The following is a 27500-nucleotide window of genomic DNA, read 5'->3' on the forward strand; positions in this document are numbered from 1 at the left end:
AGAGTGGGAGGAGTTGAGACTAGTTGGCAAACAGGCCGAGGCACCAGCCGGTTTCTGATATCAGGAAAGATGCTGGGTCATAAGATTCAAGTTTCAAACCAAGTTGTTCTGCCCACCAGGCTGCCTTCTCCATCTTGGCCATGTCCTGATCACAGCCTCAGATACCGTTATACAATTAGGCTGCCAGCCATCAACTCAGATAAAGTACAGTAATCCTAATTATAAAGTGACTGATGTGTCAGATTCAGTTTGAGATATAGATATTATTCCAATAGCTCAGTTTTAGGACTAATAACAACACACACCATCACAACCACCAAATCACTAACTATAACCTTCTTTTTACACATCTGAGTGCTATCCTGTGATTAGCATCACAGGTCACCTCTCATCGTCTCAGTGTTAGCCGTTAGTAGCAGTGAGAGTCAACTCTGACCTCTTCTCTGGAAATGCAATGCTTTACAACAGCTTCAAAACGAGGTAGGATGGTTGGGGATGGAGGTTGGTCTGCTTGTCCAATTTCAGCTCCTGCTCCCATAGCTTCCTTTCCCCTATCAACAGGAAGCCCCAGACACTGGGAGGCTGTGTCCCGCCCGTGCCACCAACCAGTTTTACTTCCTGTGCAGGGAACCTGGAAGGCGGCCCCAGAAATGCAGCTCGCCCACCAATGATGTTGACCAGATGACATGTGCCGAGTTCATTGTTATAAGTTTTTCTGTGTACCTCATGATTACATACTGAGTATCTTAAGATTACATGCTCAGCATTTCTTTATGTAGTAATATTGTCCCTTGTTACAGTAGTTATACATTCAGGAGTTTTGTGTAGTATTACTGCATTTACTCACTCAGTATCACTCTGTACCATTACTGTGTTTCCTGATTCAGCAGCACTCTGCAGCATTATTGTTTATTTACTCAGCGGCAGTCTGTTACATTATTGTGTTTACTCATTTAAGGATATCATCTAGTACAATGTTTACTTTTTTTGCAACACACTACATAGAATAATAGTGTTCACTCATTCAACAGTACTGTAGAATTACAGTATCAATGTGTAATGTTACAATACATACTCATAAGCAACACTTTGCAGTGTTTAGCCTTCTGAAAAGTTTCAGTCCTTCTTGAAATACTGTCCTGAGATGTGTGTAGAGGGATATCAGACCATGTTTAAAGAACAAAAAATCTCAGTTTTCAATAGGATGAAGGAGATGAAAATCTTGATCTGGTGATGGAGATCATGGAAGGCATTGGACTTTATCCTGGTGTTCATGAAACCCCTCTTAAATTTATGTAGCAGTATGTATGGAGGCAGTATATAGGAATATTAAAAAGAAAAATGTGAGCTTGTTGACCACATTATCTCCTTGCTGATTCAGCTTGTCAATGGTTGGCATGTCCAGTCATACTTTTTTATGTTAGTCACCTTTACACATTTAATAACTTTGCAGTTTTTGTTACCAGTGCAAAATTTGTACCCTGACTATTTGGCCTCTTCATAATCGTTAGTTGCTTCATATTATTTTAAAAACTCATACATTAAAGTACTGATTGTCACTACCTCTTTTTTACCTGTCATTTTCAAATGTGGTGTTTCCATTATATCTCCTATACTTTGATTACAGTTATGCCAAGTTATGCAGCTGTTTAAGTTAAGAGCAATTCAGGTTAAGCACCTACAGTAACTGAAGGGTGCAAAAACCAGCTCCATTCTGGAAATTTGTACAAATGCCAGCTCTGCACCTCTGGGAAACCTAGGACTGTCTGGTCAATGGGATACTAACTGAACATTTAAAGGGTGAAATTTTTAAGATGGACACAGGCGATGGAGGTATGATGTTAAACTGCATCTGGCCCTGCAAGTGGTCCTCCAACTTGCTGGGAAAACAATTGAGGGTTGGTGGAGGGATTGGGAATCCAGCCACCGCAAAAAAACTCACAACAGCTCCATCTAAACAGGCACGACACCCTTCTGCTCTCTGTGGGAGTACCTCTGCTGCAGCCGCCCACAGGAAGGCTGCACGCACCATGAAGGGGATGGGGGAAAGCCTTCAGGAGTCTCATCTCTGGAAGAGTCGAAACTGTCGAAGAGCTAATAGGCTCAGGCCTGTTGGGGATTGGGGCTGGTGTGGTGCTGAGGCGTCGCCAGGCTGCATGGCTGCACTTGGGTCCTAGTTTGAAGCGACCCATCCAGGTAGGTGCGTGGAATGTCTTGTCTTTCTGGCAAGATGACCATCTTCCTCTGCTGTCGGGGGAGCTTCGTAAACTCCGTGTTTCGGTGGCAGCACTCTCTGAGGTATGCAGACCAGGGAGAGGTCAGATCTCTGTAGGTGGGTACACCAACTTTTGGTCTGGCCGGTCTGATGGCTGCCATACTCAGGGAGTAGCTGTTGCTGTAGCGAATCAGCTCCTCCTGATGGTGTCTGATGTCACTCCTTTCAACAAGCCTATTATGAGACTCAGGCTAAGGCACTCCTTGGGTGTCTTGTCTGTTGTCTCAGTGTATGCTCCGACCACGGTGAGTGATGTCTCGTTGAGGGAGACATTTTACTCACAACTTCTCTCAGTGGTTGATGGGTGCCCATGAGGTGACAATCCTCCGGTCATGGGTGACTTCAGTGCGACCACTGGCACTGACAGGGCTGGCTATGAGGATTGTGTCGGCCCCCATGGGTCTGGAGACCAGGGTAAGAGTGGCTGCATGTTCCTTTACTTTGTGAAAAATCAGGGGCTGCAGGTTCCTGGATCCTGGTTCCAATGCCCTGGGCCAGATCATTGCATTTGGTACTCTAATACTGGTGGTATGGTGAAGGAGATTGATTACATCCTCGCTTTCCTGGAAGCTCCTGCAGAACTGCAGGGTCTACAGAAGTGCCTAGTTTGTGAATTCTGACCACAGACTTGTTGTTGCTACTCTGAAGATTCAGCTTAGATCCAGTAGCCTACCACCTACTAGGAGAATGAGGCTGGAGCTGGCCAGACTCCAAGATCAAGCTGTTTCTGATAAGTGCCGATTCTGGGCCGAAGAAAAAAAAAGGATTCCTCCAATTGAGCCCTACTTTTGAGCACCACATCTGTTTCTATTAGTCATTTTGGTTACCTGGTTCAGGTCTGCATGTGGTAACATACAGTAGAATATAATGTAGGCTGGCAGGTGACACATGCATAAGTATAGGTGACTGACCAATAAGCACACAGTAAGAACTTGATGCTTAAAATTTATTTAAGGGAAATAGTGTTCTACTGTTGTCAATGTCATTTAATTACTTGAGATGGAATCGCTGATACTGACAGTGTTGACAGTAACAGAAAGATTGATAAAAGGTTGACAGATAGATAGATAGATAGATAGATTTGACAGACAGTTGAAACCATTGTATGTTGTACAGGTGCACCACTTCTTTGCGTCCTGTACTCTCCATATATATCAAAATATATATTATCTCTATAATGTTTAATCTCAAAATTAAATGAAAATATATTGGGATAACTTTCTTTCAGCCTTCTCAAAACCATTGGTTAACTGTGGGATGAATAACTCGTTTGTTTACAAAGTTCCCTGCAATGCACCCTATCCTTATCCCATTGTGTCCATGGAGACAACGCTTCACAGTGTCACCATGGATACACCCTGCTTGGCCAGTGAAGCTCGGTGAAGGCGAGCAACTGAATCACATCCATGGGCTTATAAATCATAAGAAAGTTCTGTTGTGCTTTCAGTTCAGTCAAACTTAACCAATATAAATGGCTGAGTTATGGAAATGTCTGACACCTGGGGTCAAATGAAGCCAGAACCAATCATCTGTTGGGTCAGGACAGCTGTACAGAGAAAGAGCTTCAAGCAGCACTAATAATTCCCTGATGTTCCTGTTGCTGTACATTATTGCCTATTATCCATGTCTGTTAATGTATAAATGTGTGTATTCAACTATTGTAAACATGCATTTCCTTGAGGAATAATAAAATAGGTGTATATCTGTTTGGGAGCCATTAATTCCATGCTACTGTGTGTCATGCCCCGCTCCGTCCGATCCTACTGTGTGCCACGCCCCCTCGTTAACCTCATGTGGAATCCCAGTGTTTTACAGCTGTTTCGGATTGTTGTCATTAGTTCAGTGTATTTAGTCCGCGTTTCCGTTTGTATCCCCAGTCCGGTCATTGACGTTGTGTTTGTGTGATGCTCTTTTGGATTAAACCCCTTATTTCCCCGATTCCTGGCTTCCGTGCGCCTGCTTCCCCGCTCCGTGCTACACTCGCCATAACACTGTGTTTCTTCTTCAGAACAGCAAAGCTGGAAACATCTCAGTCACTGTCTGTGCAGCATTCTGTATTCTTCCAATTAAAAATTTTTTATATTTACTAAGTGATATAATGCAGTTTTTGTATACCTGGGAGAAAATCAGGAGCAGAAATTTTGACAGAAGTGATAACTTGCATTATTTATAAGTGTGAAATTCCTGTCCATCCAGTTACAGGCCATTTTTCATTAGCGTACCCTTTGGGGTCTTTAATATGGGACACTATCTTGATCTGTGATAGAATGTGACCCTACAGATCAGAATGTGGGTGCCTTAGGATGATGATACACAGCGCAACTTTTTTGAGCAATGCTGCCAATAAAATTTCAATAATCGATGCTGTTCAATAAAATTTTAAGGCCCCCCTTCAGCAAAAACTTTTACCATTCCACCACCCCCCCCAGCAACACTCCCCACCCCTCGGCACTGATCACTACACCATTGTAGAAAATTGACTCAGACAGCCCACTGGCCTCTGACCATGTTAATGCTTCGCCAGCTACATACTGTAGCACCTGTTGAGACATTTACAGCCTGTGTTGAACTGACATAAGCTGCAATTTTAGTGATACTACAGTGCTTACACTACTTCTATCACTATGACTTTTAAAATTGCGTAACGTTAATTGATTTACAGTCTATAACATTGTTTATTAACACTTTGTGAGCATTATAGAAAAATGAACTGATATAAATTGAAGGGGCTCTGTTTTCTTGATGTGCAATATTTTAATTTAACAAAACACTGCAATGATAATTTGCAAAGGTCATTGGTACTTTTTTTGTTGTTGAGGGAAGCAGGAGCTGTGAACTGACAAAAAAGTTTGAATGGAAAAATGTTAGATACGCCTCGACTTGCCCTCTGAGGTTAAGGATGGGGAGCTGTCCCTTCCCAAGTTAATGTGCTATTCCTCCTGAAACTCCAAACAGGAGCTTTAGGTAGCATGGACAGTGTGCTATGGTTTATGCAGCTATCTAATAAAACCATTAAGGCCAAAAGCTGCATTCACTGCACACTGCTTGTTGAGAATAGAATAGAATAGAATATTCCTTTAATGTCCATCAAATTTACATCAGATGGAAATTCATCTTTAACAGTGACGTAAGCACACAATACAGACAAGACTATACACAATAAACATATATCAATACAACTAAATATAAATAAAATATGTTAAAATCAAAAAATTTAACATAAATAAATTTAAAACAAAATACATAAAATACCTGTATAATAACACTATCTGCTAATAAAAAAGTCTGAAAGAAAGAAAAGAAACAGAAGAAAAAAGAATCAGGAAAGAAAGTTAGCTTCATATAAACAATAAGTTATTTCATGCCATAATCTTGTACTGGATAAACAATTATGGAAAATGGATAATTCAGTGCAACTTTAGAGGCACTGCAATATATGAGGATGACAGGGATACATGCATCTGTGAAGTTTCTTATTTACTCAAGTGATCTGAATTCCCTAGTTCAATTTTTATCAGATTATTCAAGTCAGCCTATGTGTTTCTATGATGCTTCAAAAACATTATTTCTTCATCTGCCAGTGAATTCAACGATCTTATCAGATCTCCAGCCGCCATGTTTCAAACGATCTAAATGTAACACGCTTCCGCCAATCCCCGCCTTGACGCAATGATTGCCGTAGGGTGGGCGTGGTCAGCTCGGAATGCATTTTCAAAGCCGCATTGAATTTTGCTACAAATATCCCACGGCGTCATGATGAAAATGCAATCATAAGTGTCCTAACTGTTAGTGTAAATGCATTTAGGACAAATAACATTTAAATGATAATTTTGCTACTGTTTCTGCTTGGACACGTTACACATATCAAATCAATTTGGGTTATACATTTTCATTTTAATTTTGCTACTTATAAAGCATTAAAATAGTATGCACTTTACAACTTAAGACTACTGTTGGAAATGGCAAATGTAAATAATATAATTTAATTTTCAATTTCATTCTGCACCAAATTTTGCACGCGTGGAGGTGATGGAAAATGTTAATTTAAATACAGAATTACATTGCCATTTTGAATATTGCATTGTCATTTTGCATATTGTATTGCCATTTTGCATATTGCATTGCAAATTGAATTTTGCTACACATATGCTTCCATATCAGGGTGCTGCTTTCAATCTGCTAAAATATGCTGATGGTACAACTCTCACTCTCTCTCTTTGAGGTTTTGCGTGGAAGCTTATTTTGATCACGTGTGTTCTCAAAACCATATTTATAGAGCAAAAGAGCTGACTTCACACATCCCTATGCACTCCTAACATTCGTGCCACTCTTGACAAGTGAATGATTTACATATTTATATGCCCAATATGAATAACAGGCTTGCTGACTGCACAGACTGCATCTACTGCAGAAGTGCAGACAGATTTGCCTGAGAACATGTACTTGGCACTTGGTGTGCAAAATCTGACAGTGCACACATCAGTTTAGCTTACTAGAATCCTAACACAAAGAAATCTAGCTTGCTAGATCCCTAACTCTAAACATTTCAGCTTGCTAGAGCCCTAACCCTAGACTGAAAAACTGATATGAAGCCTGATGAGGAGTTCAATCCAAAAGCCAATTTACATATGAACCATCCAGGAAAAACTTTATCCCAAACTCTTAAAATTATATTGTGATACAATGTAATAAACATATAGAACTCATACAGTACAGCACTGAGACATGCTTGTATGAGAAGACTGAATTCCGGTTCTGCCCCCACGGACTTTCTGAAACTCGAATATACACACACTCACACCCACACATACTCACTGAACTGCACCAGTCACTTTGTGCAGCATTGGTCTGCTAATTACCTCATCCTACTCATAGTCTACCTCATAACGACTCTGTCTGTTCAAGGCTGCTCTTTATCACTTATCATACTTACAAGCTCTATTTGCACTTTATGTCTGATTTGCACTCTCTGCCACATGCCCTTACTTGTATATTGTATTTATACATATTTTCTTACTTGTATTTTTAAATTTTTATTTTTTTGTATTAATGTTTTCTGTTTAACAAGGGTTTGTGAGAAACGTAATTTCAATTCTCTGTGTGTTCTGTACATGTGGCAGAATTGACAATAAAGCTGACTTTGACTTGACTTTGACTTCACGTTGTTTATTCAATTTCATTTAAAGGCTTGTTAGGTTACAAAAATGTGTTGGTCCCTTTCCAAACAAATCTGCTTATGCTTATGGATTTTTTATTGATGGTGCATTACTACCAGAGCTCTGTTAAAACTGGCTGTCTTCACTGTCAAATGCACCTGCCTAAGCTTGTTTTTTCAGGTGAGCCCAAACAAAGATTTCCCCAGTATGTGGTCAGTCATGTTGTTAAAAATATGTATGCAAAGCCCTCTGTTCATGGTTTGTGGATTCAAAAGAATATTCACTGTTTGTAGTCTATTGGTATGTTTTGCAAAAGGGTGTCACATCATTTTCCATCATCTCTTATATTGAAAAAAATCAGACAATATAATGCATTAACATTTAATTCCAGTACTGAAGTTGGACAATGAAATTAGAAGATTTCGTTTAGACCATAATACTTCATTAATATGGTGTAGTGCCTTCTCTTGCGGCCAATACAGCATCAGTTCATATTTGGAATTCACCAATACAAGTTCTGCACAGAGGCTAAAGGGATTTCCTGGCTTGCTCCTCCAAAATACCTCCAAAGTACCTCAATAATATTCAGATCTGGTGACTGTACAGGCCATGGGAGATGTCGAATTTCACTTTCATGTTCATCAAACCACTCTGTCACCCATGTCTCCCGTGCTACACCTCACGCCACAGCTGGGACTTCCCCTTTCCAGCTACTTTGGGGACGGCCGATGCGCACAAAGATGACTCTGCTGCCTTCCGCTCCTGCGCCTACACAGACCGACATGGACGTACGTCACAGGGTCAGCCAGCGGCAGCACAAAATGAAGGCGCACACTAATGCCAAACGTGGTGCTCGTCCTCCTTCTTTTCAAAAAGGGGACAGGGTGCGTGTGAGAAACCCGCTACGTGTGCCTAAGGGGCACAGGAAGTTCAGCGACCTTCTTACAATAAGTGAGAAGGTTGCTGAGGGTACATACTGTACAGACTGAGTAATGGCAGTACATGGAATGCCTCCCACCTTACTGGATTTCCTGACACTACAACTACGTCTACAAAGGAGGACACTCATCCATCTAACCGTCCTCCTGAACCTTGACCCATGCGAGATGTTCGCCAGCCTACCTGGCTGAAGGACTATATCACTCGGATGTTACACTTTCATATCGTGATGCATATGGTGTTTCACTAGGTTACTTTCCGGCGTTAAATTATCAATGCACTTTAGGTGATGCACTGTATGTAACTGTATGTAGTTAATGTGTAACTACACGGTGATGTTGCGGTCAGTAGGGTTAGTTCTGCATACCCATGTTACTATTTCTGGAAAGCGCCTTATTTCGTTGTCTGTGACCAAGAATAAGCTAACGGAATGTTACTACTTTAAGCCACAGAATGTTTTTACCTCATATGTTTTGAGTAATACTTAGGGTAGGTGCTCCTTCTTAAAAAAAGGGAAAATGTTGTGTTCTGTGCCTTTATTTGAATAGATAGCTATACAGGATGTACTATGCATGAGGCTGGATAGGATGTTACCCGTATGTACGAGTTCTGCAATGTGACTAGTAAAGGACTGGTTGATATACTCCGTCTCACCGTCATTTATTACACCAAAATACCACACACGGTCCTCCAGAATGATTCAGTAGTCCTTGGCAGTGAAGCACCCATGTAGAACAAGTAGTGGGCCTAGGGAATGCCATGATATTGCAGCCCAAACCATCACTGATCCACCCCCATGCTGTACTCTGGGTACACAGCAGTCCAGGTGGTAAGTCTCTTTGGGACTTTGCCACACCGTGACTCTCCCAGATGTGGGAAAGACAGTGAAGGTGGTCAGAATAATACGTTTCCCATTGTCCACAGCCCAAGATTTGCGCTTGACATTGGCTTGAGTGAGTAAATGTTTGGCTTAGCAGCCAGACCATGAATACTGACCCTGTGGAGCTCACAAAGAACAGTTTTGGAAACAGGAGAGTCAAGGTGTGCATTTAATTCTGCAGTGTGTTGGGCAGCTGTGATTTTACGTTTTTTGGATGCAATCTAGGTTAGTGCCTGGACATCCCATTCAGACAGCTTCCTCTTGCATCCCCAGTTGGATGTGGTCTGTCCTGCGTGGTGGTCTGCCATCATTACCCTGGATGCTGTGGCTCGTGATACCCCAAAAAGACTTGCTGTCCAGGTCATAGATGCGCCAGCGAGATGCTCACCAACAATTTGTCCTCTTTTGAGCTCTGATATGTCTCCCATTATGTTGTGTGGATTGCAATAGGCCTTATTTTATGTACCTATTGCTCTACTAATTCAACCATCACACTGTGCTCTTACTGATGGAATGTGCAATCATTAAATACTCATGGGCGTAAATTATGGGGGGGATGGGGGGGTTGTAGCCCCCCCAATAAATCAAAACCAGCTAATACAACCCCCCCAATAATCATGTTTCCCCCGTAATGGGTGGAGACCTCAACCCCCTCAATGTTCCAGCCAAAGTTACGCCCTTGTAAACAGTGGCCACCAGGCCACACATTATAAGCGTGAAACCTTTTGCCCAGGTGTTTCAGTTTCATTGTTCAACCCCTGTACATGCATGCCACGCCTTACACATCCAAGCTTGCACATATACCTATAATAATTTCTGGTCCATTATTCCGTAGGAAATGTCGATCACTGAAAGGCAGTCAGTTTGTACAAGTTGTAAAAAGGAAATCGCACTTAAATCTTTTGTTTGGCTGCCGTCTATTTCGTTCCTTTGCTTAGCATAAATAGTTGTTAAATGCATACGCTATTGTGGGTAATGTGTTCGCCTAAAGCACACATACTGTACTGACATCGACAACACATAGAATTGCATGGAACCGATCAGTATAACTACATCATCGTCACTTATTATTTAAACTCCCTGGAAGGAAAGGCTACTTTGTGCTGTCAATCACAACTGTATTTCTTACTATTACTAGTACGAATTATTGCTTGATCGTTCGGTGTACATCTACAAATATTTATTCAGCAGACGCTTTTCTGCAAAACGTCTTACCGGTCAGAGCATATATCCTTTTGCTGTTTAAATGTACAGTATATACTGTACGTACATTTAAACAGCAAAAGGAATCTACAGAAGACAAACACTTCAACAATTTGAGGTTTTGTGTGTTGCTTATGTGACATGTTAAAGCTTTACAATATGGTAATTAATACCATCTAATCGTGAAACATGAATATATAGTGTATATCGCCATTCATATTTACTTATACCTTTCTTTAAGTGCAACGGTAATCGATTTTATTTTCGTTTAATTAATTAAATTACTCATCCGATCCTACACACAATTAAAATTCTGAAAAATTCATCTGTGGCGGGTTACGACAAATTGCAAGAGCAACTTAAGCATGAATAAAGGGATGTCATTAGTAACTTTTAGTTTCCGTTTCGGTGACAGCTCACTGGCAAGTTGGCGAGTGCTTGAATATGTTACTGGTGCGTTTCCAGTACTTAAGTGAAGCCGGCTGATAATGGTTTTCGGGTGCCCTTCTTCTGCATTTGTGGTCTGAACTGCAATTACCTGTCTGTAGTCAATCTTTTGAGTATCCCACCTATTTGCATTGTGTACACTTCCTGGTTTGAGTACTATTTGGCCCAAGTACACAGCAAACCTGTTAGGACTAACTAGAAGTTTTTTCAAAGCTGTTCTCCCAGTATCCGTTTGCAGTTTCAGAATAGTCGCCTTTAGGTTTGATTTTTGTTTCCACGTAAGATAAGAAGGCAGGCTGAAACTTTGTGTATGAGTTGGCACACAGCAGGGACGGGTGGCCAGGAAGAGCGCAGCGTTTAGAGAGGCGGCGGTATCGCACGCCGATATGTGAAAGGAAAACGATCGGCGAATTTCTCGAAGAACTTCATTTTTTACTCCCTTCTCCCGCACCATACTTTGTTCTTTGGAGAAAACAATGATGTCTGATTCTGTGTCTAGCTTTTTGCATATAGGGGATATTGTGTCCCTGTATGCAGAGGGATCTGTCAATGGCTTTATAAGTACGCTTGGGTAAGTAGTGTATAGCATTCAATTAAGTATATAGGTAACAGTAGATTTTTTGAGTTATATGCAAGCTTATATAATTGCTAGATGTCTATAGAAACTTTTCAACTGTTTTGACATTGATTCGTATTTGGGCACTATGGTGGAGGGAACGTGTAATGATTTGCGCTGGTGTCACTTTCGCTACTGGACACGATGCAATTTTCCTAAATAATCATAATTTGCTGCATCCAGTGGACCCTGTATAACGTAGCTTGTCTTAATGAAACAACATTAGGAAGCAGCTCGTTGGGTTAAGACGCTACTTCCTGGGTTCATGCCGATGTAACGTCTCCTTAAAGATGTGCAGCAGGGTTTCCACACTTTAACTCGGACGATCGTTCTTGTTTCCAGTATCACGTTACATATCTAACTTTTCCACAAGTTTGTTTGATAAGACACTTTCCTTTATTTGGATACGTTTGATCTACACAATTGACCTGGTAGAAGGCAGTATACTCCAGCAGTACAGTGCATACCCAGATAGCACAATGATATTGTTCCAACGTTGAATTAGTTAAATGCGTTGAATTATGGTCAGTGTTAAAATATCAGCGTTGAAACTAAATTGATTTTTGGTCAGATTTTTAATATTGAAAAACTGATGATGACAAAACTTGATTCAATGTTGATATAAAGTGAAACACTGAAGATGACGTACGTTGCTTCACCCTTTTTCTCTGATATGGAATCAGTGTTATATGTGTGCTAACAACATTTTAGCTGAAGTTAAATGTTTTTCACCTTTACATCTGAAATTTAGACCTTGATTTAATTAAAGGAAATACATTTTCTGTTCTCCAGCCACAACATCATCAGGCACTTTAACTATAAATCTGTAGTTTATTCGAGTCAAATGGACCGGTGGTGCAGTATGTGTAATGGCTACGTATACAAGTGGAGAAGTTTGTGAACTGCCAGAGAACACTGTTGGGATGAAATTATATATGTTTCTTATGTAGATTGCTTGTATAAGAAACAGAGAGCGCTGCATCTTTTTTGGCATTTTACGTTATAAACATTCAGGTACGTTATTTATTTTTCGAGTACTTTAATTTTTTCTCTGTGCCATAGATGTTAAACACTGCTGCATATAGAATTTTATTATTCACTAAAACTGTACAAAATTTTGTAGGCAGGGTGATTTGAAACAATGTAACAACCATCTAAGTATTTATTCTGGTTCTCCCCTGAGGTGAGATGATAGCATTGTGCCCTGGGTGGACAGTATTGCGTTTTTGTATTGAGAATGATGGAATTAGCCCTTATTTGTTATTAAATGCCTGTCTCAGGGGAACACAGTGCAGTCCATTGTGCCTCGCTCTTAGGCTCCCCCTATGAACATAAATATTCCTGGTGCCGGATGCGATCCAAGCATGTGCAGTGGAGATTGCCATCCAGTGTCCAGTGCAGGACTGTTCAGTAACTTCCTGTGGTTTTCTTTAGGGAAGTGTGTGTGTGTGTGTGTGTGTGTGTGTGCGTGTGTGTGTGTGTGTGTGTAAATTAATGGATAGCTATGAGGTATTATCACTGGGGCTATTGAAATAACAAACCACAGTCAAGCCCCCTGCAGCGGCTGTGTCCCTTTAGGTGCGCTCTGAGAAAGTTCATCCAACTTGCGTCATTCACTTCTTGAATGTCAAATAGGATAAGTGCACAGTAATCGCCACTACCAGGAAAAATGCAGGAAACCTGACACCCCCCCCCCCTTCACTCCTTCGATTTGATATAATAAAAATATAAGAGTAGAGGAGATTATTGGACTTTTTTCATTTTTATCAAAAGTAGAAAAAAGACACAATGGTAAAAAAAAAAAACAACAATTTTTCCTTTCAAAGTAAAGTTCTTAAACATCAGTAGTGCCTGGGGCACGCTTAAGTTATGCAGAAAGAGTACTGTTTGTTTAGAACAACTGACCACGTTGCACAATTGTTCCTGGTCTCCCAATGATATGAAGTATGAGCCTTCTTTCATACAATAGCTTTGTGTCGGAAAAGGGTATTGTTGTTATCTACCAGCACAAGCTACAGGAAATTGTTCTGTAGTATACTGGAGTAGAAGTTCTCTGAAGAACTTCTCTTCTGTAAGGGTATGGAATGGAGTAGTGATGGAGTACTGTGGGAGCATGCCAAAACAGTAGTGATGTTATGCAGGACTATGAGACAGAACAATGATGGTGTGGTGGTATTCTACAGCAGTCATGGATGGAGTAGGAGTAAGGATACGTTACTGCAGTTTCTATTGCATTATTCTAGAAGAGTGCTCAGGGCTACTATGGAATAGTTTTGATAAATGAACTATTTGCATATTAATTTTCTTCCTGTTTACCTGGCACACTACAATTCTGTCTTTGGTGCTGGGCTGTGATTGAATTAATTGGCTCTACATTGTACTGAAAGATGATCATAGTCATTGTTGCTTCTTTTAAGTAGGTACTGTGGCATGCTGGAGAAAAAGGACAGAGCTAAAGCAAAATCAAGTCCTTCACCTGTTTTTGGGCGTGGGATTGTTCTGCCTGCTGGTTTGCATGGGACCACACTGCATTCAAATGCCATGCTTTTGGTGATGAGTGTAAACTGCTCTGCAGGAGCATTTTGCGTGTGGTTCAGCCTCACCCAGAAACAGAGAATACTAATCCATCTCTTTTGTACCAATTTAGAAATACCTAAATATCCCATGTCACTGCACCATCTCAAAAGGGACTGCCACCCCATAAGGTAATATAAGCTATCAAGATGACAAAACATTTGCATTGTCCTTACTTTAAAACTTGAGGTTAAACTGTTTTTGGCTTTATCGAATGCCGTCTTTGAAATTCCAAAGGGGTTTACATTCGTCAGCTATAGCCTGCTAGGATTAAAGTTTACTTTGGAAATGCCCCAGACACAACGTTGCAACAAAATGTCTGTAGAAAAATTAATTAAAAATCACACATTTTGTTTGCCGTACAATGACCAACTGAACTAGATGCCTGAATATAGCTGCTTTCACCTGACAAGCCAGTTAAGACAGGATGATTCCTCTAATAACACTTAGGAAGAAAGGCTTGGATCTGTGCCCCACACACACAGACTGCTGCTGCCATATCTCACTCAAACGAACTGTGCCATTGACTGTAACAATGGGAGACTTGCTTGTGGATTTGTTGGGATGGTGCAGTCCTCCGGCCTGTAATCAAAGTGCAGTGCAGATGGGGAGCCTAAAAGAGGAGACTCTACACAGCTCGGCTGCCTCGGGCCTCGACTCCTCAAAGGTTTACCATCATGCATCTGACATCTTTTCACTAGCTCCCATCTTTCTGAATGTTGCAGGAAACTGATGCATGGCGGAGTGTCAAACACTGGCCAAGGCCTACTTTCAGTTAAGACCTGCTTTGTGCCGTGACTTTGATTTGTATTGCACCCCAGCTTCGAACACGTAGCGAAAAGAGTTACTGACTCCACTAGTCTTTTCTTTGATTTAAACTGGGCTAATGGTCTATGTATATGTTAAATACCTTAGTAACAAATGTATTATCGTGGCCCTATCAAAGGATATGAAACAGAAAGAAACAACATGCGTCAAGTTATTCTTATAATGATGCTGGTGGCTGTAATGTACGGTATGTGTGAGCCATTAACGTTCGTGTATACTTGCTCCACTGTTTTTGAGATGCTTACATAAGATAATGCAAAATCTATCAACAAGAGCTAGCAAGGTCTTATCATTTTCTATCAAATACACTGTGTTTCTCACCTGTAGTTAGATGAAAAATGACATCCTGTGTTTGGTAAAACAAAGGAGTGAATGGGTTATTAAATAGGCATTTTTCTGATCTTAATGGGCCAACACCTGCAGATAAAGACTTTGGAGTGTAAATGATCGAAACAAACTGCACAGTTTTAATACATCCACATTCACTTCACTTGCCCATATACCATACTGACTTTTGTAGTCTGTTAAATCACATGCAAATAAATTATCCATTACCAGTAGGTAGCTATTGTTTTGTTGTTACCTTGAGTGACTAGGCACCTATAAATGTATTTACAGTCACTGATGCAGTTGACAACGTGTTTTGGTTCAGCACACTATTCTCTCTAAACTCTACACACTGTAGTGTGTGAAAATCTCAGTCATATTTATACTGGTCTTGAGTAGGCATTTGCATTAGCAACCTATTAAACTGGCATAATAAACCGTGCGGGGGAGGCACGGTGACACAGTTGTTGGCACTGTTGCCTGACACTTCTGCCTCTTGTTTCCTAGATGCATGTGTATGGAGTTTGCATGTTCTCCCTGCGTCAGTAGGGGGTTTCTTCCAGTTTCTCCAGTTGAAAAAAAATGCTAAGGTGTTTTTAACTCAATTTTATAAAAATCAATGAATGCAATAAAGAAACTAAAAATAAAGTCTTGTATTTTGTTTGGTTACTTATGGTTAAGGTTAGTTAGGGCTGGGTAGGGGTTAAGGTCGTAATTGCTGGTATTAGAATTTTACCCATAGAAATGAAAGGATGGTCTCCACAAAGACATGAATATAAACGTGTATGTGTGTGTAACCCTGCACCGGACAAGCAACCCTGCATAGGACAAGCAGGTACAGAAAATGAATGGATGGATGGATGGAAAAATCTGTGATTGTACTAATGAAGTAGTCTTCCTCATTTACTGAACTCCTGATCTGTTTTCTTATGTAAACATGTTACTCTGAGTAAAACATGGGGGGATTGAAAGATTAGTTAAGTCCTCTGTATGAACAACAGAAGTTGCCTTCTAATCTCCTTCTAGATAGTCAAGAAATTCGCTGGATGCCGACTTAGCATAGGAAATGCCTGGAATCAGTTTCTATCACCACCAGTTCCATCTGTCTTTTCCTGAGGCTGATTAGAGGGGAGTGATTATCTCTGCTCTTCTCTGTAACATTTCTAGACTTAATCTAGGCCACCACGGACCTAACAACACTACTGGTGCTATGCTGTAATCCCCTAGACCCCTACCCACACTCTAACCACTAATACTGTATGTCTGTTCCATAGGCTGGTGGACGACCGCTGTGTGGTGGAACCTGCTGCTGGAGACCTGGACAACCCTCCAAAAAAGTTCAGAGGTCAACTAGTCGAGAACCATTTTTGAGAGTCTTACAATTTTTTAATTGGGGAATTTGTCCTCATTAAATATATAATAACACTGCAAAGTCCTTCACATGTCTGCTCTTTATTCCTGTTTTGCTTGCAAAACATGTTATTTATACTGCATATTGTCATGTCCAGCTCCCTCCTCCTTGTTAGGACGAGAGGGGCCCTCTGGGACCCCAGGCAGGTCCTTACCCTGGGTGCTGATAGCAGATCCGGAGCAGGCAGGTCCGGAACGACGGGCAGATCGGGAACGGGTGCCAGGATGGGCGCCGGACGAGCAGGCACTGCCCCTTTAAGGGCTCTAGGGACCCGGGGAATAGCGTTCCTTACGGCGCGTATCCCGCCTAGACCCAGGCGCGCCGGCCGGTAATGATATGCCGGCAGCGGCGGCTCCTCGGTGAAGGCGTCGGAGGCTTTCTCCCCTTCTCCCAGCGCCTGCTCGCCCGGCGCCCATCCTGGCACCCGTTCCCGATCTGCCCGTCATTCCGGACCTGCCTGCTCTGGATCTGCCATCAGCACCCAGGGTAAGGACCTGCCTGGGGTCCCAGAGGGCCCCTCTCGTCCTAACAAGAAGGAGGGAGCTGGACGTGACACATATACAGTCGCTTATTGGAGAGTAACCACTTTCCAGTTACGCCTTTGGGCTTATTTAAAATATACATTTCTGCTCATGTGATAGGAGAGTCCTTAGCACAATAGCCAAGCTGAATCCTGGCTTTACAGCACAAACATGTTCTGCTTGTCTGTCATCAAATTCAGTGAACCAGCAGTTCCAGCTAATTTTTGGTACTGATAAGAAAAGTTAAAATATTTATCATGCACTAAATTCTATAGGAATGTATGACTGTTTGTTCTCCAGGACTCATAAACTGCACGTGGTTAGTATGCGTGTCCTTTGGGGGGGGGTGCGGAGGTACTTGAATGTGACAACAGAGACAAGGACAGGAAGAGTCAATATTGAATATTGTGTCAGGCTGGTACAGTCTAAGAGGGTTTGTTGTGTAGATGTTTCAGCCGTAGTTTTATAACTGTGTCAAGTTATGCTGCCAAGCAAATTAAGTTAAGGGTGGGACTGAGACTGGGCCTGGGACCGGTCAGTATTGCTGCTACGTTCTTATTTTAGGTCACATTAGCCAAATGACTAGGACCCATGGTTCTCACGCGATATGCAGGAAGCTCATATTGTGTCGGTTGTTATTTTTGCTGAGCTGTAGAATTATTCTTGCTTCGACTATTGTTTGACTCCATCACCATACCAAGTAGCAGTGTTTTATTGTGCTTTATGCTTGACAAACTGATTTTGCGTTGGTGAGGAATACAGTGACCCCCCGCTATATCGCGGTTCAGCCATCGCGCCCCCACTATATCGTGGATTTTTCCCATTCACAGTTCTTTGCGTCACCTTGCTTGTGATCCGATTGTTGTGAGCAAACATTTTGTGAACCCATACTGAGCTTAAAATGCTTTTATATGTTACTCATATCCTTAGCCTGACATCCACATATCATATGTGTTTACAAAGTGTGTTTTAATAAGTTTACATGTGTTTAAAACGTGTGGGAGGGGTATTTTAAGGCTTAAACTATAAGAAAAAAATGTTTATTTATACAGTCTTTCTATATCGCTGATTTTCACTTATCGCTGGTGGGTCTGGAACGTAACTTCCGCGATAGGCGGGGGATCACTGTACTGTGTGGCAATAAGGATATAGTAAAATCCTTTTAATACAAATCATATGCTAACTTTTTTGAGCATTCATTCATTAGGCAGTTTTTGTATTCCCCTTTGTATTTCCCAAAATTTATATGACAAAGTAAAGTGTTTGATTTGGAATTGTTCATATTATTAATTACAGTAAAAAGCCTGGGGACCCACTGTACAGTACATGTGTGTATGTGAGTGTGTAGCATTTTAGGATCAGCATGTATTTCTCAACCAGGGGAAAGTTAACATGAAATGTTGGTTAGTGGTACTTAGCTTCTTCCCTTTTTTGAGAATCTGGTCACAAAAACTCTATTTCAAACACTTTGTATTATACACACTTACTGTATATGCGTATAAATACCAGACAAGAGCAGCTGTCTACTACTGCTTTATTACAGTGGTCTATGGCTTAACTCATTCCACTGAGCCTTCGCCTTGTGCACTAATTGTCTCCTCCATGCTATGGCCCCTTACCTTCAAGCTTCCCTCCTTTTGTCCAGGATTCCCATGACTCTGCCCCTTCCTATGACTCACTTCTACCACTTCGCCTCAAAGCTATTGTCCTTTGCAAGCTACCGTTGCTTCCCTTCAAACTCACTTGCTACACCAGATAGTACATCTGAATCCCCTCCAGGTGTGCCTTAATTATTCCAGATGGTTTGACTCTGGCCCCACCTCTGTGCTTCTCCTCAGATTGCCTCTTTAAGGTCTTCCCCATGAACCGCTACTCTGCTCAGAAGCAGTTCTGGAAGGCCAAGCAGGCAAAACATGAGAAAGATAAAATCGCTGATGTAGTGCTGCTCCAAAAACTGCAGGTGAGAGGCACAAGATTGTGTTGTATTTCCATCCAGTCTATTTTCAAATGATAAGGTTCTTATACCACAGAAGCTTGAAAGGTATGAAGTTCAGCAACTTTCAAAACATTAAAATCTGAATCAGATTTTGATTAGTGCCATTTCAGGTGAGAAAGATTATGACTGAGGAACGTAGTTATCGTGCCTAAAATGTGAAATGCATGCACTGAATAGTATTTTAGAGATCTCCTATCTTTAAGAGTTTCATTCACATGAATTGGTTCTGTAAACCAAAAATAATACAGTGTTACCTCAGAACTCGAAATCGGACCGAATCCTAAAAAGTTCGAGTTCTGATCGAATTTTCCCCATAAGAAATAATGAAAAAACAATTAATTGGTTCCCGGCTCCAAATAAATTACACCAAAATATGTTTTTTAAGCATTTAAACACAAAATGAACTGGACAAAACAAGAAAAGCATATTCTGTACTAAACACATCTAAGCACATTTATCAAAACAGTAGTTTGTCCAATTTATCCAAACAATGTGTAAAGTTAAAAAAAACAATGTGTTCTGCCCCGATTGTCCACTCCTTCTGTGTGCCACGCCCCCTCATTAACCCCATGTCCAATCCTCGTGTGATCAGCTGTTTCTGGTTGTTGTCATTAGTCCTCTGTATTTAGTCCGTGTTTCAGTTTGTTTCCCCAGTCCGGTTATTGTATTGTCCGTCTGCATTTTGCCTGCCTTACCTGTAACTAAACCCAGTATTCCCTGATAGCCTGACGTCTGCACCTTTGTCTCCGTTCCATCCTGGCTCGGCAGGACATTATCATTATAATGAAATGTATTAATGGTTTATTATTAATATTAAAATAATGAATATTGTTACTGTCTATCATTGTCTAAATGTATTTTTACGGTCTAAATATATGTATTCAGTTAGTGTAAACATGCACGATGCTCTCACAGCGAATGCAAGGCTGAGACTGAAGCGTTACCCTTTGTTTCCGCTGAGAGACGTGCCGCATGACTCATTTCCCCGCACGTACAAGTTATCTTAGGTCGGCATTCACGGTTTGACTTCTGAGATTCAGATCGAGTCCTAGGTAATTTTTTAATTTGGTTGGTTCGACTTTTAAGAAATTCGAGTTCTAATGAGTTCGAGAACTGAGGTACCACTGTATATATATATATATATATTGCCATTGGTTCCCACTTCAACTCAGTCATATATATATATATATATATATATATATATATATATATATTTATATGTATGACTCATATGACTTTGGAAAGAAGTACCTGCTGAACAACATAAGTGGGAACCAAAGCAGTGCTGGGTCCCCTCCCTCTTTGTAAGTCAAGACAGGGAGGTTGAGTATCAGGAATAGCAGCCAGAAAGAAAATGGCTACAGAAAATGCTTCCGAGACCAAACAGGTGAGACCAGAGTGGACAAGTAGGACAGCTGAGACGCTTCTGGCTCACTAAGCACGCGTCATTAAAAGTCCCAGCTGCATTTCCCAGGGGAGCAGCCTTCATGCAGAAAGATCTAACCTGGCCGTCCACACTATGCAGTTAGCATAAGATCCCAAGGATTCCCAGAATGATTCCATCAATTATCCTGATTGTTTACACAATTTATTCAATAAAGAAATTCGAGTTCTAATGAGTTCGAGAACTGAGGTACCACTGTAATTAGTATTAGTAATTAGTAATAGTACTAGTGGTGGGAAAAAAATATTGATTTTATGATTAATTGTGTTCTGCTTTTGACGATTTGATATTGATTCACAAAACCCCAAGATTTGCCCTAACCAATACCTGTATAGGTATGTTCCTCAAATAAAACGATTTTGGCATACAAAGCCTTTGGCCTTTCTTTAGGGGTTTTCACAATTTGTTTCCAGGGACTCAGCATTTGTAAATTTGTGTTCTATTCAGAGCCTTTTAAACATCTCTCCAAATATGGAAAGCTGCTATATAGTATTTCATATTATTCCTTTTTCCTATTTGATTGATATCAAATTATAATTGAATTGAGAATCATTAGCTTGCAAATTGGAATCAAATCAAATTTGGGCATCTGTGCCAGTAGCCAGCTCTAACTTGTAGTCTTTAGACTGCTCTGTGAGACTGCAGTACTGTAATGCAAGTTGCCAGTAAAATCCCAGCTGAGTGTTTCTCTGATCAGGCTTGTGTGGCTGCCTGCGCCTGCCTTGTGTTAGCAGTACTGATGCATTTGTCTCACACAGCATGCGGCAAACCTGGAACAGAAACAGAACGAGACAGAGAACAAGAAGGTGCATGGGGATGTGGTGAAGTACGGCAGCGTCATCCAGGTAGATCCCATCCGCAATGCCTTACTGTACTTCTGCAGGTGGAACCTGCTGCACCACTCAGATGTACCATGCCCGCCTTTGCCCAGTTAACTCAGTGCTGATGTGTTTGAAGGCAGTGACATGTTACTGGCTGAAACCCGAAGCCATCAGGCCCCATGCGCAGAGCTGATTGAGGGGAGAGGAGGTGGAGTTCGGTTTCCATGGCATCGACCCTGGAATTTGCCTGAGTCGTGGCCCTGTCTGCCTGCATTCCTCTATCATGGGGTATCTCTTTCCAGAGGAAGGCAGAGATGCAAGTCACATGCTTGCATTCATATCTTTATGGGGACTGTAAATTTTCTTTATATTGGCATAACTAGGGTTGGGCGATTTGGACCAAAAATCATATCCCAACATTTTTTAGCTGACCGGCGATATACGATATATATAACAAAGGACAGTATCAAGTCAGAGCCAAGTGACCTCAATTTCACACAAGCACTTTTATTAACAGACAGCTGTACATGTGCATGAAAAATATCTATATTGATATAAACGATATTGTCTCATCCTATATCTTGTAGGAAAATATGTTGATATATCTTAAAAACTTGATATATCGCCCATTTTCTGTAACTACTTGTCCTATTCAGGGTAGGGGGGTCCAAAGCCTATCCGGAGGCTGCGGGCACAAGGCAGGCAACAACCCAGGATGGGACGCCAACCCATCGCTGGGCACCTTAACCATAAGTAACCAAACACAATCACTAGCAAATATGAGATCAGCAAGGTTAACAATAGTAGATACTTTAGTTGATCCCCATGGGAAAATTCTCTTTATGCCTCCCCCAGTTTGCTCTCTCTAGGGGAGAGCAAGCTGGAGACGAAGGGCAGCTGCCTGTTGCGGCATCCAGGGAGCTGGGGGTTAAGGGCCTTGCTCAAGGGCCCACAGACATGCCAACCTGTATGAACCAGTATCTGGTATCTGTCCCCTATGTTTCAGGCTCCTGGCTCTCTGTGACATTGCACTGGATAGATGGTAAAGGATGATAGATGAACTATGAAGGAAGTTGTGCAAACCAGGATATGTTTTACCATTTTTGCTATAAATGTGTAAGACAAATATATCAGGGTCAGATAGTACTGAGATCAGCCTGTCAAGCCTGAATGGGATGGTGAGAGGGAATTCCCGTGCCCTTACAATACTTCTGCCTCGGAGAGATGTTCCTTATGTGTGCCTAATTAACACTGGTGCACTGAAGATTCCCTGTGTGCGAACAATTAAGTCAGGTCTTTGGAACAGAGCAAACATAATTGAAACTGTGATAGTAATTAAGATTGTGAGTGCCTGTGAGTTTCTGTCAGCGCCTTTTTGAGATTCTAATTAATACTGCACTTCTGTGAAGGCTTGAGCAGTTGTGTTTCTTTGTACATGTAAATAGGGTGGTTAACATTTGTATGACTGTAATTGAAGTGTTTGCATCTGTTGTAAGGCTGTGGGTCTTCTTGACACCTGAGACCAGCCAGTGCTTCAGGCCCCAGGAGACGGGGGATAAACTTGCTATCAACCTTGTTCTTGCACTTTTGCTGTAAACTAGGGCAATAATCTGCAAGCCTGGTTTAAGGTTGCAACTGTGTGATCCAAGCCTTAGAAGACGTTATTTTTCAATATTTGTCCTGTCGTCTTATCTAAAGACAAACAGCAGGCTTCCTGGAGATGGGTGGAGCCCGAGAGAGATGGTATTAGGCAGTTGTTGTCCTTTGACTGTGGTGAACATAGTACTCCACTTGTGCCTGTAAGGGTTAGGGTCCGAGGAGTGAAGGAAGTTTGATTGCTGTCCAGAAAGTAAAGGCTATGGATGCAGGTCTAAGGTCTTCTATAGGAGGAAGACGCGATTTCAGCTGCTGAACCTTCTTTGGACTGTTTGACAAAAATTTGATAGATTACATTAGATAAACTTTATCGTTGAACTGCATGGTTTCGTGAACAGTTGGTGCCTGTTCTGATAAACTGTCCCCACCTGAAGACAACTTACACGATCTAAAGAAATGACACATCCTTCACTGCTGGAGTCCCGTCACCTTTAGGACCCTATGAAGTGCCATTGTTCACTGATTATTCAAAAGTCCAATAGCACAATATGTAAGGTGGCAGTCAATGACACAACTCAAACCAGAGACTGAGGGCTGATCATTTGCCCTGGAGTTTGATACATTTGCACACCTTTCACATATCACCTGGTATTGCCCCTATACCTCTAACCTCTGATAGGTCATACGGTGACATGGATGCCTACCTGTGAGGCAAAGGTACATCTCACCTGGCGCTCATAAGTAACACTGCAGTTACATGTATGTATCATTCCCGGAGTTGTTGTGGAAATTAAGTTCTCTGTTGTCTTCGCCTTGATGGCAGCTCTTGCACATGAAGAGTAACAAGTACCTCACTGTGAACAAGCGGCTTCCAGCCCTGCTAGAGAAGAATGCCATGCGGGTTACATTAGACAGCACCGGTAACGAGGGCTCCTGGCTCTTCCTACAGCCCTTCTGGAAGTTGCGGGCCAATGGGGACAATGTAAGTGAAGAGGCACATATGTACACTAACACACAACTGTTATTATTTGTATCAATGTCAAGACTTCTTGATCCCACCTAAAATATGATCTGTAACTATTTTAGATGATGAAAATGTTTTCAACACCCTTTTTGTAGGAATTTTTATTCTTGTAGAAAGGATTTCTCATACGTGTGCATGTCTGACTGAAACATGCTTGATGGTGTTTGGTTATGTGTGATTATATCTTTGCTGCCCCCTGCAGGTGGTGGTCGGAGACAAGGTCATTCTAAACCCAGTGAATGCAGGACAGCCACTCCATGCCAGCAACTATGAGCTGCCTGACCATGTGGGCTGCAGGGAGGTGAGGGTACTCAGTGATGGGCGATCTCTACCCTTGAGCTTCCATCAATGCAGCTTCTGCCATTATCACAGCTACTTCTACCTTCAGGAAAACCGTACATTGAGTCATTTACTAAGCTGCAGGTCGTTGGTCTGTAGTATGTTCTTTATTTAGAACCACTAATTTCTTCCTGACCTAGGATTACTAATTATTAATTCTAGAATAATACACTTGATTATATTTGTTTATGTCTGCTGAACCTTCAGTGCATCTTTCATCCATAACCATGCATGTGGGCCATGATGAGCCTGGAGTTTGTCCCAGGAAACCAGGCAAGGGACACCAGAGATGGGTTGCCAGTCCATCATGATGTAGAGACACCAGTTCACATAATCTGCAGTTAAATACAGAGTAAATAAATGGGAATTAGGTCAAATCTTTATGACAGGGAAATGAAGTTCATGAAAACAAATTTAGAAGTATTACTTTTCCCAAATGCCACACATCATGTTATTAGGAGACCTGTTAACTAACAAAGTGGTCGCTTTTTGAACTACATAATCAGTCAGCATGCATTTGTGTCTCTCTCTGCAGGTCAACTCTGTGAACAGCAACACTAGCTGGAAGATCAACTTGTTTATGATGTTCAGTGATCATAAGGATGAGGTCCTAAAAGGGGTGGGTTTTCTTCATGATCTTCATCTTCATCATCATCACTGTTTTCTGCATGTGTAGAAGAGTTCTGTGTATCTTCTACGGCTAAAGCCTTGTGTCTGCCATCAGGGCGACGTGGTGCGACTGTTTCACGCAGAGCAGGAGAAGTTTCTGACATGCGATGAGTACAAGTCCAAGCTGCATGTCTTCCTTAGGACAACACTGCGGCAATCTGCAACCTCTGCTACCAGCTCCAATGCATTGTGGGAAGTGGAGGTTTGTATGAGCACTTCATGTGTAATAGGTTACATGCCTGTTTTGTATGTGTTTTCAACATGAACTGTTTCACCACCTTTTAGTTGTCCATGATATCGATCAGCTGGTTTCCTCTGCCTTTCAGGTCGTGCACCATGACCCATGTCGAGGGGGGGCTGGTCACTGGAATAGCTTGTACCGCTTCAAACATCTGGCTACAGGAAGCTACTTGGCTGCTGAGGTATGGCCAGTCAATGTAACAGGGACTTTAAGGCTCAAATTAGCTCCCCTGTGTTTGAAATGGTCAGAGACACCAAATATATATGGTGTTTTTCTCCGTGCTGGTTTCAGTGGTGGAGGGATGACGTCAAAGAGGTCCTGTAACAGGAAAGATTAATTTCAGTCCATTTATGTTCCTGTGCAAATCCCATTACGTTCTAACAAATTAAAGTCATTTGCAGTTCTTTAACCTTCATGATCACTCATGTAACATATTTAACGTTATTTTGGGCCTAACGTAAGTCATGGCTACAGGATACACGTCATATACAGTAACAATGAGAAGATGTGTGTTATTTTTCTAGGAAAACCCAGGTTATAAAGGAGACAACACTGAGGGCCAGACTGTTGTGAGTAATTTAACTGAGCTTTTTTGTTGTATCCATTGCCACCTGTTGCTGGAAGTCCTGAGCAGACATCCGAGCGGTTAGCAGCCCTTGAATGAGCTTCTGTAGTGGAGCTTGTCTCATGGCCATGCTCCCCCCCATACTCCCCCCATGCTCCCCCCAATGACTCAGCAATTTCAGACTCCTTATTGGTTTTTGAGCAGCACCTGGCTGAGCAGCTGGGGTTTGTTTTCCTATCATCCCCTTTGTTTTAAATCCCTTTGCAGTCCATGGTAGTTTGTGACATTTACAGCACAGTAGGAACCACTGGGGCCAGAGCCTGCCTTCAGCCAGGCCACTTCAGTGTCTAACACTTCTTAGTGAGGAGCCCAAGGAATGGATTTGAAAGATTTCATTTAATTTGGCTAAAACAGCTAAATATAGCTTTTGTTTATTCTGATTTTGACATTGCTTTGACATCACCACATTGAGATGGGTTCTAAGAACTTAATCTTCCACCCATCTGGCGTAAACACCTAATATTATTATTTTGTCTTTTGACTTGTGCTGGATCATTTTATTTGTAAAGCGAAAAACAAACAAATGCTTCTTGGTTCAACCTCATTGTGATGTGATATATCATGTGGCTTTGGTATGTAGTGGAAAAATCACAAAAATTAAATATCTAGATGGGGGTGCAATAGGCAGAGGACAAATATAAATAGGTTTAAAAGTTACACCACTCAAAGTAAACATAGGCTAAAAGGTTAATGGACAGCTATCAGTGCTACATCTTTTTTAGATTAAACACTGCATGTTAACCTAGGCCCATTTCATCAACGGTATTATTATTGGTCAATGGTTTGCTTAATAGATTCAAATTTAAATGATCATGTTCTGCTTTTGTCATTCCATTCAACATAAAATGGTCAAACTTTATTTCACCTAAACCTGGCGGTATGAATTGCCTTTTTGCGGCATGGCAGTATAGTTTGTGATAAGGGCATGACAGGAGATTATCTGGACGAAACGTGATTGGAAATTATGTGGGTTGCATGACGGAAAGTTAATCTAAATGACATGGTACCAGAAGGTAAAGGTAAGAATCTCAGTTTTAAGTGTGAGTGTGGCATTGTGGGAAGGGGAGTGAGTGTGGCATGATGGGAAGGGGAGTGAGTGTGGCATGATGGGAAGGGGAGTGAGTGTGGCATGATGGGAAGGGGATTGAGTGTGGCATGATGGGAAGGTTTGTTTTGCATAATGAGAAGGCATGCGTTGAGAAGGCACGATGTGAGGATGTGCTCATGCTATCCCTGCCTTTTCAGACGGACACTGGGCGCAGCAGCAAGAGGAACCTCGGGGAGAACGTGAAGTTCAAGCTAGTGGCAGTGACCCATGGGAATGACATTGCGTCACTCTTTGAGCTGGACCCTACTACCCTGCAGAAAACGGACTCCTTTGTGCCCAGGTAGATGTTGCGAGAGAAATCTTGGCAATAAATAGGAGGGCTGAGTGGCCTACGCCTCTGATCGAAAGACCACCAGTTTCGGCCTTGACAGAATAGTCACATGTGCGTGGGCCCTTCAGTAAGGCCCTTAACCCCCAGCTCCAGCGGTGCTACACACTAACTGACTCTGTGCTGTGACTC

General features: G+C 41.7%; 1 protein-coding gene across 1 annotated transcript in view; it reads left to right on the top strand.

The window, feature by feature from the left end:
* The first annotated feature begins 11020 nt into the window (after nt 1–11020).
* itpr3 (inositol 1,4,5-trisphosphate receptor, type 3) overlaps nt 11021–27500 on the top strand; it is a 44191-nt gene continuing 27711 nt past the window's right edge. Inside the window, exons 1-11 of the mRNA XM_072713005.1 lie at nt 11021–11471; nt 16520–16590; nt 19016–19137; nt 21376–21462; nt 23858–24016; nt 24261–24359; nt 24933–25016; nt 25122–25268; nt 25393–25488; nt 25832–25876; nt 27178–27320. Of these exons, the coding sequence (XP_072569106.1) occupies nt 11377–11471; nt 16520–16590; nt 19016–19137; nt 21376–21462; nt 23858–24016; nt 24261–24359; nt 24933–25016; nt 25122–25268; nt 25393–25488; nt 25832–25876; nt 27178–27320 (1148 nt within the window). The 5' untranslated portion in view covers nt 11021–11376. The remainder of the gene's footprint in view (nt 11472–16519; nt 16591–19015; nt 19138–21375; nt 21463–23857; nt 24017–24260; nt 24360–24932; nt 25017–25121; nt 25269–25392; nt 25489–25831; nt 25877–27177; nt 27321–27500) is intronic.

The sequence above is a fragment of the Paramormyrops kingsleyae genome, chromosome 6 (assembly GCF_048594095.1).
Source record: "Paramormyrops kingsleyae isolate MSU_618 chromosome 6, PKINGS_0.4, whole genome shotgun sequence".
Taxonomy (NCBI): Eukaryota; Metazoa; Chordata; class Actinopteri; order Osteoglossiformes; family Mormyridae; genus Paramormyrops; species Paramormyrops kingsleyae.